Here is a 17,228-nt window from a genome sequence, read left to right as displayed (position 1 = left end):
AAAAGGAGCTCTGGTAGTGTAGTGGTTACGAATCAGACTGCTAACCTCAAGGTCAGCAATTCAAAACTACCAGGTGTTCCGTGGGAGAACGAGGTGGCTTTCTGCTCCCGTAAAGATTTTCAGCCTAGGAAACCCTGTGCAGGATCACTGTAGTCGGAACCAACTCCATGGTACCTAACAACAACAACAAGAAGCAGCTCGCAACAAGAGGGTTGTGTTGGGAGGTCTGATGGCTGTTCATGACCATTTAAGAAGCAGTTTGAGGAAACACCACATACACCTGTGGTGTGGGAGACATGGTATTTTTGTGGGGTTTTTTTGACGATCTGGAGATTTGAAGATGGTGTTGGCCTAGCTAAAATTTGTATGAGGTGCCCAGTGCCTTTATTTTAAATCTGTAGATACAAAACTACTTTCCTTGATTGCTGGGACCAGAGCATTTTGTGGGTAATTAATAGTTGTTGTTGTTATTAAGTGCCTTCTAGTGGTTCTGACTCATAGTGACCCTGTATAGGATTTCCAAGGAGAGTAGATTATTTTCTGGCAGGATTGTGCTGTTGACAATCCAGGGGGCACATGGAGGTTTTCATGCTCTGCGTTCTGTTAGGAAGACTTCTTTGTAAAGAAAAGAGTATTGTTTGTATCTTGAAAGGCAAGGCTACTACCACTGAAATCACAGTGACCTCTTTGTTAAACTAAACCGTGATTTTCAAAGCAGCAGTCAGCATCGCCTGGGGGATTGTTAAAAATGTCCATTTTCTGATGCCACTGAATCAGAAACTCAGAGGGTGGGGCCCAACAACCATAGGTCTTAACCAGCCCTCTTCATGATTCTGACACACTGGATTCAGTTGACGGTATGGACAATGGAAAGACACTGTCCCTTGCCCAGAAATGTTGTGGAGACTGACATTTACCTGAGAAATTAATCTGGCTGGGGGCTGTTGTCCCACAGGTGAGCCGGCTCCTGATCTTGGGAGGAGCCAATGTGAACTACAGAACGGAAGTGCTAAACAACGCCCCGATCCTCTGTGTCCAGTCTCACCTTGGACACGAGGAAGTTGTCACTCTGCTCCTGGAATTTGGTGCCTTCCTGGACGGAATGTCGGAGAATGGTATGACGGCTCTCTGCTATGCGGCAGCTGCCGGCCACATGAAGCTGGTGTATCTACTGGCCACAAAGGGGGCAAGGGTAAGCAGCAGCCTTCTCTGCTTGGGCAGGGTGGGGCATGGGCTGGGAGGAATGCTTTCAGATCATTGCTAGACTTCTTGTCATTTCTTAACGCTGTGGGCTTCAAAAAGTGTGTGGGAAAATTCCATTATATTTTAATTCCATTTTCCACACACTATTTCAAGCCCCCTCATGTATATATGTATTGTAATATTGGTGGTTGTGTGCCATGCAGTCAGTTCCTACTCATAGTGACCCTGTATAGGGTTTCGGAGGATGTAAACATATATGTATGTGTGTGTGTGTATATATATATATAAACATACGTATATACATATATCATTGTTTGTTGTTAAATGCCATTGAGTTGGTTCTGACCCGTAGCTATGCTGAATTGAGTTTCCGAGGCTATAAATCTTTACGGGACTTAACGTAGAGCAGCTGATAGTTTTGAATGGCTGACCTTGCGGTTCACAGCCCAATTCGTAACCACTACGCTACCAGAGCTCCTGAATATACATACATATATACACATATATATAAATATACGGATTGGTGCCATGGGATCACGTGCTGGACTGCAAAGAAGGATTGAACCTCAGAGTCGTCTGTTCAAGCTCACTAGCCGCTCCTCAGAAACTGTAAACAGGGTCGCTATGGGTCGGAACTGACTTAACAGCACTTAACGATAACAACAACTTATATACACTGGTGTGGCACTGGACTACTAATCTCAGAGTTGGTAGTTCAAACCCACGAGCCGCGCATTGAAACTGCTATGTGGTTCTGACTCAACATCACTTAATATGTTGTTATTATTGTTAGGTGCCCTCAGGTTGGTACCAATTTATAGTAACATTATGTACAGCAAAACAAAACACTGCCTGATCTGGTGCCAACCTCACAATTACTACTACGCTTGAACCCATTGCTGCTTCACTGTGCCAATCCATCTTGTTGGGGGTCTTAGCGTTTTTCTTTGACCCTCCACTTTAACAAATATGATATCCTTATCTAGGGGCTCGTCCCTCCTGGTAATATGTCTGAAGCATGAAGATGACGTCTTGCCACTCTGGCTTCTAAGGAGTATTCTGGCTGTACTTTTTCCAACACAGATTGGTTTGTTCTTTTGGCAGTCCGTGGTACATTGAATATTCTCCTCGAGCACCATGATTCAAATGCGTCAATTCTTCTATGATCTTTTCTTTATTCATAAGCACACACACATAAACACACGTATGTATACTGTCTCAATATTCTTCACTTGTACATTTTTAATCATCACGTTGTATTCTCATTATATATCTCCAGATTTTCCCATCACCCTTAACCAAAATGCAGTGTCTCCTAAACTCTTTCTTATAATTGTTTTCTTCCTGGTCCACTGTGTCAAACTGAGGTGAGCATAAACACACAAAGGACAGAGCTGTAGGTGATGTTACTTCCAGTGGTTGCTCCAACGCTTGCAGCCTTGAGAGGTTGGGCAGTTTCTTTGTTCTTCAGCTGTTATTAACTGCAATGGGGTGGGGTGGGTTTTGGGCAGAATACCAGGGAGACTCCTGGGGCTGGGGGTGGGGGTCAGATGTGTGAGGAACTTAGCATGCCAGTTGGTGGTAAAGGTTTACAGTTTTTTTCCTCCCTGACCTTTTTTATCCTGTTTTAGTTGATGTCCTTTTTTAAAATTTCTGAAAAACTTTTCTTACCGTGGTAAAACTGTAGATAGACAGACGGACAGACAGACAGACATAGATACGTTGTTGTTGTTGTTGTTATGTGCCGTTGAGTCGGTTCCAACCCATAGCGACCCTATATAGAGTTTGTGAGGAGCAGCTGCTGAGCTGAACCGCTGACCTTGCGGTTCAAACAGCTTTGCAGTCTGGTGCATTAACCCAAAGAGCCACACCAGGACTCCTTATGTTATATTTACATATCTGTATCTGGAGCCCTGGTATGGCTCTCTGGGTTAATGCGCCAGACTGCAAAGCCGTTTGAACCGCAAGGTCAGCGGTTCAAGCTCACCAGCTGCTCCTCGGAAACCCTATACAGGGTCGCTATGAGTCGGAACCGACTCGACGGCATGTAACAACAACAATAATACATAAAATTTTCTGTTTTAACTTTTTTAAAACAAATTCTTACCTGCCTTGAGTGATGTTTACAGTGTTGCGCGACATCACCACCAGCTTTCTCATCACCTCAAACAGCAGCTCCATGCTCACTAAGAATAACTGTCCCCTTTTCCCTTCCACCCAGTTCATGTCCTTTAGTATATATAATGCATATTTGTTGTTGTTAAATGCCATCAAGTCCATTCTGACCCATAGCGACCCTGTGTAGGGTTTCCGAGGAGCAGCTGGTGAGTTTGAACAGCCCACCTTGCGGTCCAGAGCTTTATATCCTGTAGTACCACAGTATGTGAATATGTAAACATACACAGCAAAACATGCACCAGTTCAGGTTTCTACATGTACATTCAGTGACGCTGATGACATTCTTCAATTTTGTAACTTCTCACCCTCCTTTTCTGACCTCTTCCTCCCCCATGTACATACATTCACTGTCCACTAAGGTTTGTACCCAGTGTTTTGAGCTGCCTTATCTAATAGATAACTGGCAGTCACGCGGTTGTGAGTGAGATTTCTTTCCTAACTGTGTTTTTAAGGATTTGTAGGTCACAGACCGGGTGGTCAAAGTGAGGGAAAGTGTATGCAACGTTAGCGGCAAGTAGGTGTTGTCTGTAATTTGAGTTTCACAACCTGCACAGGCCTATAGTTCTTTAAAGAGCATACTACTCAAGGTAGGCATTCTTTACTAGTTAAGCTAAACTGCTGTTGGGTTTTAGGAAGAATGCAAAGAATATTTTGATTTAAGGTTTAAAAATTATCTTTGGCCAATAGTTTCATCTAGCCTCACGGCTTCAGAAAGCTATGTTTCCAAGTTGGTGTCCTTTGTAGAACACTAAAGTGAATCCATTGTTCCTTAGAAGTACTGTCCATGAGCTTAATGACACAGAAGCTGGACTGCCTGGATTGGAATCTTTGTTTCTCCACTTAAACTCCACAACTAGGATGTTGGTCAAGTTGGTGAACTTGTGTGTCTCGGATTTCTCATCTGTAAAATGGGCTTAATGACAATGTCTACCTTAGGGCTGTGGTCAAAATCTTAACAAAACTCAGTATATTAACATTAACACATAAATAACACCTGTTGTTGTTAATGCCATCAAGTCTGTTCCGACCCATAGCAACCCCTGTATAGTGAGGGATTCTCAGGAGTCGCTGGTGGATTTGAGTAAATATATATTTTTAAATAAGAGTCTCTAGGGCTATCTGTCTTAAAATAGACTAACCAAGGACAGTACCAAGCTCACAGTAAGCGCTATGTGTTTTTAGAAATACTATCTAGTACAATCCTTTAAAAAATAAGGTATCAAATGAAAATCTTGTCATTGTGTGTTTTTTTTTATTCTTTAAGTTTGCTGTATGCTTTTAAAGAAGCCCCAATGGCTCAAGGACAAGGGGAAATCTGCCTTTAAGCCTTCCTAGTGTTCACATTGCATATGTGAACACCATGCCGTACAGTCCTGTAGCTTTGTTTGAGGCTAAGCCCCCTCCCTTTCACTGCTGAGAGCTCTGTAGGAGGTGGGGAGGCATGTCAAGGGGTGGCCCTTATATAACCTCTGGGTGGGAGTGGAGTACAAAGCGTCCCCAGAATTTCTAAGTGTGGCAAATCTGGGCCTTCATTTCCTCCTCGTAGGTGTAGACAGGGAACAGAGGTTTGTCTGGCACTTGTTTGGAAATTTGGAAGTACATAGTTCCATGTAGATACTCCTCCTCTGTTGGTGATTGGCCTTCTCTGGTTTTGTGAGCCTGCTTTCTGTGCTTTCTTTCTTTTGCCTGTCTGCATGTGACCTCCCATCAGATACTTCCCGATGCAAGCCTATGTGTTCCAGGCCCCTCCCTTCCTCTTGCTCCCCTAGTTCCATGGCAAAAGAACTACATTATTTTCCTAAATCATAGCTTGTCACAGTAGATTCTGATTGTTCTGCTTGAACAACCCAAGTTGAGACACATGGGGCTTTATCTGTGGTTTTTGGTCTGTGTTTACTAGAGAACTTGGGAGCTCCTGGGTTTGCTGGAGGGGACATATGGAATGTGAATGGTTTTCGTGTGCTTGCTAGTTCTACAAAAGGAACTTGAGACCTGTAACTGTACATTATTACAGAGAAGGAGTTCTTGAAGAAGAGACAGAGCTACAGAATGACGAGTTTGAGTGTTTGTGGTAGGATGGGATTTGCATTCAAAGTTTGTGGTCCAGCCTCTGTATTCGTAGAGGAGAGTTGATGCTAAACTGACCAACTGGCCTCCCCCTGTTCTTGCCCCCAGGTGGACCACTTGGATAAGAAAGGCCAGTGTGCACTAGTGCACAGTGCACTGAGGGGCCATGGCGACATTCTCCAGTACCTACTGTCCTGCCAGTGGTCAGAGGCTCCCCAACAGCCAGGCACACTGAGGAAGAGCCAAGCCCTGCAGCAGGCGCTGACGGCGGCCTCCAGCATGGGCCACAGCTCGGTGAGTGGGTGCGGTCAGGGTCCCTTAGGAAACTCGAGGCTGTGTTTGCCAATTATCTTTTTCTGAGTTGTGAGCCTGTGAAGTACAGAAGGAATGAAAGTGAGGATTTCAAGACATAGCAATTGGTTTGACCACACACAATGGCCTTCTACTGAAGACAAGTAAGTAGACTTTCCATAGTCTCCTTTTTCTACTCTTCCTTGCTTTTGTTTCTTCCTCCCCTATCCTACTTTTACCCTCTAACCCTGCTGCGTTACATTTTTTTACCCTTTGATTCATTCTTTTGTCTTGGCGATCTTTTAAAAATAATCACATGGAATCCTAGTCCTAAAATTGTTCTTAAGTGTGTGAAGGATTTGTTAAAAATAGAACTTTAATGCTTTGATAGCATGTAAAAATGCTTGTCATTTGCAGTTCCTAGACGGAAGGAGAACTTCATGCAGTATTTAAATAGAGCATTTATTTCTGGTAGATGTCAGTATGCTTCAACTTGAAGATTTAATTGTCAACTCCTGACCTGCGTGGCTTAGCTTTATCTCTGAAGTAAATAACATTTTACCCACTTTATTCCATGCATTTTTCACTCTGTGCTATCCTCAAGTAATAAGAGATGTCAGTGTTTGATAAGATTCGTTCCCAATAATGAATTAAAGCAAACTTGGTTGCAAAACTGGTTGGCTGATTTTTGGCCAAGGAACAGCAAGGTCAGGCACATCCCCCCAATTCCCTCCAACTCACACACAGCTTGCTAGCTAATTTTTGGCGTTTAAACCATTAAAAACACGTGCAAATATACTCCTGGAGTGTGTTGTTACTGGACATCTCTGAAAGTGTACGTGTTTCTTTTTAAACTGTCATCTAGCTTTGAGAGGGTTCATACTGTAGAAGATTGTCATCAGCAAGGACAGCGGAAACCACTTCTGTTCACCCCTGTCTGCAGGCTGGCTGGGCGGAAGACTGAGCAAAGAGCCACGAATCACTGGTCATGAAAGACTTGAAGGGCTTCCTGTTGCTGCTGTAACAAATTCCTGCAAACTTAGAGTTTAAAATACCAAAAACATTCTCTTGACAGTTTTGGAGGTCAAAATTGAGGTGTCAACAAGCTAGCATTCCTGGAGACTCCTGGGGAGATTCCATTTCTTTGAGTTTTCCAGCTTTGAGATGCCACCTGCTTCCCTTGGTTCATGACCCTTCTTCATTTCCCATTTCTTCATTTCTTCATTTCACTTCAGTGTTTGCGTCCATCAGCCCATCTCCTCCTTCCTCTAACCTTGACTCCTCCCAGGTCCTTTTTGTAAGGATTATTGTGATCACATCAAGCTCACCTGGATAATCCAAAATAATCTCCCCGCCGTAAAAATCCTTAAAGTAATCCGGTCTGCACATTGTTAGCAGTTTCTGGGGTTTGTTGTTGTTATGTGCTGTGGAGTCGGTTCCGACTCATAGCAACCCTGTACAGGATTTCCGAGACTGTAAATCTTTACGGGAGCAGAAAGCTTCCTCCTTTTCCCACAGAACAGCTGGTAGTTTCAAACTGCTGACCTTGCGGCGGTTCACAGCCTGATTCGTAACCACTATGCTATAGTTAGATATATCGGTGGTCCATCATTCATACTACTAAAGGGAGGGAATGGATATGAGTTTCAAGGATGAGTCAAAGTTGGCTTCACTCCAGGGGAATGTCGGGTTTTGATTCAGGGCCCGGCTCAGATGCTTCCATTGCCCTTAAGAGGTATTGCTCTTGCCTCCACACTTGATGAGGAAGATATAAGGAAGAGAATAGTGATATCTGTTCATTTTTTTTATTTTGACAAGACTTTCTTTTATCTTGTGGGAAAGAAAATTCTTCACCTTGTTTTTCTCCCTTGTGAGAAATGGATGCACCATCTTCTGTTGATTTATGCAGAAGCTGCACTTTGTATGATCCACTGTGTCCTTTGTTGATGAGGCTGGCATATTTGGGTCATGTTGGAATTCATTAGAATTCTGAGTACCTGGTAATCCTGTACAGTGTTGCTGAAATTCACTGAGATTATGATTTTATATATACATATATAAAAATCCTTCTCAGAGTGAACATGTGAATAGCATATGAATTATGCTTGAAAATGGTTTTCATTATATTTTCTCTCCTTATGCAGCATGAGATAATAATGGTTAAAAAAAACACACACCTTCCCCTTTGATAACATGGGATATAATAAGCTCATATTGCCATGAGAACTCATTAAATTACCTTGCCACTTCTGACAGGTGGTCCAGTGCTTGCTGGAAATGGAAGAGGAACATGAAATAGAAGTCAACAGCACTGACACATTGTGGGGAGAAACAGGTAATTACGGTCCCACTGCTTGTAATCTAGGGCAGTTTTCTTGATGTTTTAACCCTTGTTTTGCCCTAATTATTTTAAGGAGGACTTGTGATGTATGTAGTCTTATTTTTATTTTATCCCAAGACATTTGAAGTTTAGATTTTTTTAAACTTTCCAAATGAGTAGCAAAACTTTGCCAAGAGCACAGGAAATTTGAATCACTGTGGAATACAGTAGCAGTTACTGTGTATCTAATGAATCCAGATGGAAATGCCTAAATAAAGTGGCACTTTGTGGTTTGCAAAGTCCTCACAGAGCCTAAGCAACTTACTGTTCTTCCTGTGAGCCTTGGAAAGGGAGCAGGGCAGTATGTCTTCCCACCCCCCACCTCCCCACCCCATTTTCAGGTAAATAAAAAGTGACTGAGTCAAGAAGGCAGTAGTCTGCCTGGTAGGGCTCAAATCAAACCAAAGCTACAACTGTGTAGTCTATTCCTATAGAAACTTTGGAACTGATCCAGAGGGTTTCCAAGACTGTGTAGCTTTTTGGAAGCAGACAGTCTCATCTTTCTCCAGTAGAGCTGGTGTGTTTAAACGACTGCCCGACCTTTCAGTTAGCGGCTCAAACCTTAAGCCTGTGATCCACTAAGCTCCTGAAAATAGTGAAGACAGATACAGAGATTTCAGATTCAAAGTGCATTCCCATTGTTAGGGTAGAGGGGATGTTTAAAAGGTGGGAGGAACCCTAAGGGGAGTTAATTTTCAATAAAGATTTGAGTTCATTACTTGTCAGGTTAACATAGATACTATTAATTTCTATTTGACAATTGATATTAAAATACAAGAATGTAAATTATCATTAGTTAGTTAAGCTATTGTTTTCAAATGGATGTACCCAAGAGTATTTAAATATGCATTTCCAGCCTATGTTCTATGTATGTATGGCATAAGCAATTTCCATTTGTCTTTTGCCAATTTCACTTGCAAATTATTTCCCAACAAGCCAAATGGTGGTGTATTGTGTTTGTTAGCTAATTAACCTTCACTTAGGAGCAGCATCTGAGGCTTTCTGGACCAGGCCTTCTGAAGCTACGGCTGTGTGTGTGGCTCTCCATCATTCATTGACATATGAGGGGGCCTCAGTACAAAGAAGTACAGGATCCCAAATGGAGCGAGATTGTGCTTGGGCTGCAAGTTGCTGCTTTAAATAGTTCCCTTAATTCATCATAGAGCCCCTCCCCTCCCCTCTTGAGTAGTACAGGCTGCTCTGTAATCTGGAGAAGAAAAGTTTCCACCAGATTCCACAGTGGGCTATGGTCAGACGTATGTAGCTAAGTAGATAAGAACATGCCTTTGCTGACAATGAGAAGGTTCCAACCTTGCTCTCTCATTACCTATTGTAGGGTCCTTCCATGAGTTACATGAAGCCCATTTTCTGCCTCTGTGAACTGAGTTAATAGCACCTGTTTGTGAAGGCTAAATGAGAAAAAGCAGTTGGGTCCTTAGTACCCGCCAATAAGAGTGATCCGGGACAAATATGAGGTCTTGTACAAACCCGAGGCTCTATTTTTCTTCAAAGATTTAAAAAACAAAACAAAACTCTTTATTATGAATTGAGTGAAGGTTTACAGAGCCGACCATCAGTTTTATATTCAATAGATTATGTACTTCATTTCATCTCGTGATTGTAGACCCCTCAGTGTGACATCACTTAGATCCCATTTGCTGTGTCCTCGTGTACATTCTTCTTATTTTCCACCCTTTGTGAACTTTGTCTTTGAGCAAATGCTGCTGTTTTGATCTACAGTGGTTGACCATTTTATGGTGTGTGTACCTCACTAGTGTTGTTGTTCTCCCCTATATACATACCTATCTATTGCTTGGCTGAATATTGGGCTCCAGAGGCCAGTTTAGTTACAGACCTGGAGGGTGACCAAGGGTCAATAATGTCAGGGCTCTACCAACCTCTGTGTGACCAGTAAGTCTTTTGTGATTTTGAGTTTTGTTCCACATTTTCTCTGAGTCTGTCTAGGACCTTCTAATGAGATCTCTTTCAGAGCAGTTGGTAATGATAGCCTAGCACCATATAGTTCTTCTGGTATCAGGGTCATAGAAACTGATGTTTATGTGGTCCACTAGTCCACTGGACTGTTTCTAAATAGCTTCAATTTTCGTCACTCTTATTCCTCTGGACTTGGAGAGAGCAATAGCTGCACCTTTGATGGCCACTTTGTAAATCCCAGTTGCAACTCACCGAAGTAGTATGTAGAAAAATGCTTTTGTGAACTATGATATGTCAGCTGATGGTGGTGTCCCCCGAGACTATGGCCCTGAGCAAGTAACTCAGTCCCTCATGCTGTTTGGTAATGTCTGAGACGTTTTCAGAACTTTACTGAGACTCTATATTTCTGTTGTGCATCCTAGATCATTTCTGGTGATTGCTGGCTACAGGTAAAATAGAGAACCTTTGCAGAGAAACGTCTATATAAAGTGTTTTTGAGCACTCAGGTGTCTAAAGTTTGTTGAGTACTCCGCTGATGTGAATGATGCGTCTGTTGGCCATTCTTGACATGTTCAGTGAGAATCCTTAACCTTTGAAAGTCCCAGGGTGATACAAATGTTTGACTCACTTGGCTGCTAACCAAAGTGTTGGAGGTTTGAGTCTACCAAGAGGTGTGTTGGAAGAAAAGCCTGGAGACGTATTTTATAAAAATCAGTCATTGCAAACGCTCTGGAGAACTATTTTACCCTGACACACATAGGGCCATGATGAGTATGTCAACTGGAGGGCAACTGATTTCGCGTAATATAGTCCAGGTCATTTTGTTTTCTGGGAGAAAGAAATCCAGGGCAGAGCTGCCCTTGAGGATTGAGTGTGAGCTCTCTTTTGTCTCAGGTTAACTAATCCTGAACTTCAGCATTCTTTCTCCTTGAGCCAGCTGCCCAGCGGACCTGTGAGCTAAACTACAGAGTTCCTATTAACTACTACCACCTGCTACCATTCAGTTGACTCGGGGTCATGAAAACCCTATAAGGTGGAGTAAAACTTCCCTGTAGGGTTTCCAAGGCTGTAATCTTTAGCTAGAAGTTGGCACCAACTCCACAGCACTTAACAACAGCAATATTTCCAGAAGCAGACTGCCTCATCTTTCTCTCACAGACCGAGCTGGTGGGCTAGCAGCTGAGTGCCTGGACTCCCATGAGTCTTCATTAACAGATAAGCAGTAGTTCAGCTGGACCCTTCTAGAGACTCATGAGTAACCTTCAGACCACTTCAGCCCCTGAAAAACCAGTCCTCAGAAGGCATGCTGGTGGATTACCTCAGCCAGGAGTTCTTAGGATTTTGTTTTTAAACCAAGAAAAGGCCAGTTAGTTCCTAACTCTGCTCTAGAGAGCGAGGGCGGCTCTTTCTGACTGCCACTAAAACCAATCTTGTTACCTATGGACATTTTTGGATCTAGTACCTTTTTCGCCTGTGTTCTTCAAAACTGACCACCACTATCTACAACCCTACACCTGCCTCCTTTCCAGCTCTTGGTCATCAAAGGATACCTCAAAATCTTAGGGGAAGTTTTTAAAACTGAGAGAAAATCTGGAAGTCTGGGGGTTTCCACAAATGCAAACTGCCTTGTCCACACTGTGAGTTCTGCGTTTGGAATTCAGCCATGCACGGTCAGAGTCCACAGGTGGTCCTGGCCAGTGAACCTGACCCGGATGTGGGCGTGTTAGTCCACAGGGCAGACAAGCAGCCTGCTGAGCTGCTAGGGTTATGATCGAAGGAGTTATTCTCACGAAGCCTCATCTTACTCTCAGGCAGCACAGCCGAGTTCCCCAGCCTGTGTAGGCTGCTGGATGGACATCACTGTTTTTCATTGTTTTCCAGAAGTTGTTTTGCCTCCCGGTTTTCTTTGGTCCTCATTCCTGGGTGTGGACAATGGTGCTTTGTGTACAAAGCACTCCAGAGTGGGCCTTGCCTCTCTTCTTCTGCCTGGGGTGTGGGAAGATGCCAGAACAACTGGGAGCTTTGTGTGGATTATGCAGTGCCTTATTTCTCTCTCAACTGTGGTGTAACTGTTTTGTATTGATTGAGCTTCAAACCACCTGGCCTTAAAGTATCAGCTGATGAGCTTACACCAAGTCAGGGTCTCTTTGTGGCTAACCTCAGAGCAGAAGCCAGTGTTCTCTTTGGAGCACAGCTACCTGCCTGTCTCTTTTCTCCCTCACAGTGTTGGACCCCAAGAGGGCTACTAAATGTATGATGAGTGTCTGCTTTGTACAGTTCCAAAATGTACAGATTTCCTGTATGTTGCTGGTTGGAAGAAGGGAGTTGTAAGTGCACGGTGGATACCAGTACTGCCTTCGAGACTGACGTGGTCAGCCACTGTCATCCTGAGGGTTTCAGGCAGCCCAGCAGATGCTGTGTTTGCTCTGTGTCAGGCATTCCACAGTCGTGACAGTAAGTAAGTTCTGGCTCCGAGTCCCAGCTTAAACGAAGTTACTGTTTTCATGTCAGTGTTTGATGTGAATCAGCCCAAACTTAAGTGGTCAGAGATGCTTCACTTAGTGAGTTCATGTTATTGTGAATTATTAGAGGAACTATGTTTCCAAACTGCAGGCAGCTCTCAAGTCTTCGAGCCTGTTCTCTGTGCTTCTAGTTAGAATTGCCCACTTCAAAGGGGACTAGAGGCCTGTCTGTTTCAGCACTTGCCTGCCTGGTCAGCAAAACCTCCCCACCTCTTGACTCCCTTTAGGTCAGTTTGCAATTTCATGTATAGCACTTTGTTGTTGGGGACCTTTGAGTCAGTTTGACCCTGTGGCGTTTTCTAGATTATAATAGGTATGGAAGCAGACCGCCAGGGCTTGTACCTGCAGAACGGCTCGGTGGGTTTGAACTGCCAGTCTTTTGGTTAGCAGCCAAGTGCGTAACCATTGTACCCCCAGGATACCTTTCATAGCACTGACCAGTTATATTGTTGTTACTTGTTTGGTTATTGGTGGTGTTAGGTGCCATTGAGGTGGTACTGACTCATTGCCACCTTATATACAACAAAACAAAACTCTCCCCAATCCTGCACCAATCTCACAGTTGTAGCTGCACTTGTGCCTCGTTGCTGTTGCCACTATGCCAATCCATCTCATTGGGGTCTTCCTCTTTTTCGCTGACACTCCACTTTACCAATCATGCTGTCCATGTGTTAGCTACCTTCTGCCACCTGTGACTACTGAGCACCTGAACGCAATAGTCAGAAACTGAACTTTCAATATGATTTTATCTTAATTTAAATATAAATATCTAATTGTGACTAGTGGCCACTGGATTGGACAGAGCAGGTGTAGTCCAGTGCTTGTCACATAGATATGGATCAAGTAGACAAGTGGCTTTAAGGAAACTGCAGACATAATATTTTCAAACAGATGCCATTCATTTTGCAGAGTAATTTGGGAAAACAGTCTTTTATTGTGAGGAGAGTATAGTTGGAACAAACAGGTTAGTGCTCAGCTGCTAACCAAAAGGTTGTTGGTATAAATGCCCCAGAGACACCACAGAAGAAAGGCCTGGCAATATGCTTTCAAACAGTCACAGGCACTGGAAACCCTATTCGGGGTCACATGAGTCAGAATCAATTCAAGTCAACGTTTTAATTGTTTTGTTTGTTAGACAAGCAGTAGAGTCCGGTCTCCTAATTTGTGCTTTAGCTCAGAGTGTGCCCTTCTTTGGGGTCCACATGGTACAAAAAGTGAAGGTGCACCTTCAGAGTTAGCTAAAGGTCTAACTGAAATCCCCCATTACCATGTTCTTTTATGTCAAGTCAGTATTAATTTAATTGGCTAATACTTTCCGAAAGAGTTGTCATTGTAAATAGTTATTGTCAGAGCTGTTAAAAAGCACTTTATTTACCTCTGTTTTTAAGAAGAGCTGGATTTTCTTCACTGTGGATTGAGTAGAGTATTTCATGCACACCACTTCCCTTTTTGTACCATGTTGAAGCCACTTAGCTCAGCGTGTAGACTAATCCCGGTTCTCAACTCTCAAATTCTAGATGGAACTAGTATAATTCTGGAACTTGAGTCACTGGGATAGCTGTGTCCCCTGAGGGGACTGTGAGCTTGGAGAAGGAGTTCTTGTACCTGTTTCCATGTTGAGCCAGGAACCTAGGGGACTAGTGAGTTGTATTTCATACTTGATGTTTTAATAGTAGAGTTAGGTTTATCCAAGGGCATACCCCTCCCCCTCCCAGGGAGCAGAAAGTTGTCTTATTTTTGCTTTAAAAAATGGCCCTTTAATCATTAAGAGTGTTGGAGGGAGCACAGGCTCGTATTTGGTAAGCATTTTAATTTAAAAGTCATTGGATTGAGTTTAACATTCCCAGATGCATGTATTTCTGAAGGCAGGATTAGAGGTGAGAAACTGGAAGGAAAAGGGTTTGGCCATTGCTTGCTAGGGCATGTGGAGAATGTGTTAAGTTGAACAATGGATGGAATGTTCTAAGTGTACCCCAAGAGAAAGCTAAGTGATTTTCCATTGTAGGCCTAAGGTACTGGAATCTTTGTAGAACTTAAGCATCTCATCAACACTATTGTTGGAAACCCCTCGCCAAGGTATTCCTTCCTTTGCCAGTGTTTGTTTTAAGAAGGTGCATGGAAATCCAAGTTTCTGCCAGTCTAAACAAAGCGAGATGTTCTTGAGTTTCCTTGGGGAAAAGCATGAAAGCGAGGTAATCCAGGACCCTAGAACATAACATGCAGGAGTGGGGAAACCCAGGGTTTTGCAAGGGTAGAGGAGAAGTGGGGTAACCTAGGACACTGGGGAGTGAGGGTGGTAGTCCAGGCTCTGGAAGGAGAGGTGGAGTAACATAAAACACTGGGGGGCGGTGGTGGTGATAGCTGAGGCTCTGGAAGGATAATGGGAGGCATTGGGGGATGAGAACCGAGATGTGCTAGAATTTTCCATACCCTGTCCTTCCTGCTCTAGCAGACCCCTGGGATCTCCCCTAAAATGGGTACATTCTATAGACCACTCCTCTTCCAAAAAGGCAGCAGAAATCAGCAGACCTGTGTATGTCTGCCCTTCAGGGCAGGGCTGAGGAGCAAGGCCTAGAGCGTGTTGAAAACCCCCAGAATGAATTGGTAGCTTGACCATTTTTTGGAAGTCTTTTCACTACTTCCATCATGTTTTTGCAGTACGTGGAATCCATCTTTTCTAGTGAGTATTTCTTCCTGTTCCTTAGCGTCTGTCTTCAGTAGACGTTATTTATCCTGCTATATTTTGGTAGCTTCAAGCATCTTTACTTACCTGCAAGTGCTGCTGTTAGAACTTACAGTCCTATAAGGATTCTATGGAACTAAAATTGAAAGGGCATTTGTATCTTTGTAACTTTTTCTTGTTCATTTGTTTTTAATGTGAACTGAGTGATAGTTTACATGGGAGAACATCGGTTTTACACCATTGTTTCATTGCAGTGATTTTAGTCTCCTCTGTATATCATCATTCAACAGTATTTGCTTCCATTCCCCGCCCCCCCTTTTTTTGAGGGGATGTATACAGGAATACTCAGGAATATATAACAATTAAAATAACCAAAGGGCACATTCTGCAAGCCTGCCTCCTGGCCACCAGCACCTAGTCCCCTTCTTTCCATGAGTCCAGAGTTCTCTCTCCGTGTACTCATCTCTGCCTCCATCTCTGATGTCGCTGCTTCTTTGGATAGGGTCCTACATTCCGCTCATGTTCTTCTCCCTTGATGGCCCTAGGGTTCTCTGTTTCTGGACTTTAATTAACTACTCCCCTCTTTTTGTTTTTTTGTAATTTTTTGAGGCTGAATGTGAGATTGTGTCAAGTAGTTTTGTGAAAATGCCCACTCTTTACACGGATGCTTTGTGTGGTGTCCTGAACATGACTGCACCCTCCCAGCCTGTAAGGACAGAATGAAGAGCAGACCATGACACATACTTTAAATAACCGAGTGTGGGAGAGAAACTATAAGAAATGCCAACATTGTTGGCATGCTGTAAAAATGACAGCTGTTTAAAGCTCTGCTCTTCTGTATGAAATAGAATTTATGTTGTTCGTGTTTTAGGAAATTGTTTTTAAATTGAATTTACATTATTTATAGCACACATTATTCCTCAAAGGATTAGAAAAGCTTATTTGAAATAATATATGTAAGAATAGGGCCAAAGTTTAGCTTGGAACAGGACAGATAGGATCCCAGATGTTCACATTTAACCTTTGTGGCCAACCATAAAAGGGTTGTTGTTGTTGTTAAGTGCCATCGAGTCGGGTCCGACCCATAGCGAACCTGTACAGGGTTTCCGAGGGTGTAAATCTTTACGGGAGTAGAAAGCCTCATCTTTCTCCCGCGGAGCGGCTGGTAGTTTCGAACCGCTGACCTTAAGGTTCGCAGCCCGATTCGTAACCACTACGCTACCAGAGCTCCTTACTGCAGTCATTTTATTGTATTGCCTACGAGAGAAAACTTAACAGTTCCCCAGGGAAGGAAGCTTAATAAAATGCTGCTTGTTGTTAATTGCAGTCAAGTTGGTTCCGACTCACAGCAATCCTGTGTAGGGATTCCGAGGAACGGCTTATAAATTTGAACTGTCCACCTTGAGGTTATCAGGTTAGTGCTTATCCTCCAGCACTATACCAGGACTCCATAAAAGACTTAGTTGAATATTATCAAGGCCTCCTGAAGGCAGTGTATGAGTTAAGAACTCAGTTTCCAGGCCCTAGCCTGGGGGACCTTGGGTGCATTATTTAATGATCTGGGCCTAATTTTCTCCCTCTGTAAAATAGGGGAACAGATTCACCAACATGAGTTGTGTATTAAATGAGTTTATGGATATGCAATGCTTAGAGCAGTGCCTGGCACTTGGTAAGCACCATATAGGAAGCACCTTGTAAGTGTCGTCTTGGATCATTAAAGTATATTTTTGTTGTTGTTGTGAAGTGCCGTTGAGTCAGTTCCAACCCATAGCGACTTGGGATGTGGTTTCTGAGGAGTGGCTGGTGAACTTAAACCACTGACCTTGTAGATAAAACCAACCTTGCAGTCCAGCACATTAACCCACAGTGCCACACCAGAAATTGTGGTTGAGACTTTTACTCTAGGTTTGTTAGGCTGCTTGAGATAAATTCCTGGCTCCCACATGGAGATTTAAAGCAATTCCTTCAT

The 17,228-nt window shown here is 43.2% G+C and overlaps 1 protein-coding gene across 1 annotated transcript in view; it reads left to right on the top strand.

Moving 5' to 3' along the window:
- TANC1 (tetratricopeptide repeat, ankyrin repeat and coiled-coil containing 1) overlaps positions 1-17,228 on the top strand; it is a 157,630-nt gene that overhangs the window by 115,796 nt on the left and 24,606 nt on the right. The window contains exons 15-17 of the mRNA XM_006872044.1: positions 956-1,192; positions 5,557-5,742; positions 7,996-8,074. Of these exons, the coding sequence (XP_006872106.1) occupies positions 956-1,192; positions 5,557-5,742; positions 7,996-8,074 (502 nt within the window). The remainder of the gene's footprint in view (positions 1-955; positions 1,193-5,556; positions 5,743-7,995; positions 8,075-17,228) is intronic.

This window comes from Chrysochloris asiatica, unplaced genomic scaffold (genome assembly GCF_000296735.1).
Source record: "Chrysochloris asiatica unplaced genomic scaffold, ChrAsi1.0 scaffold00181, whole genome shotgun sequence".
Classification (NCBI taxonomy): domain Eukaryota; kingdom Metazoa; phylum Chordata; class Mammalia; order Afrosoricida; family Chrysochloridae; genus Chrysochloris; species Chrysochloris asiatica.
Note: the sequence above shows the minus strand (reverse complement) of the source record. Positions and strands in the feature narration are given on the sequence as shown.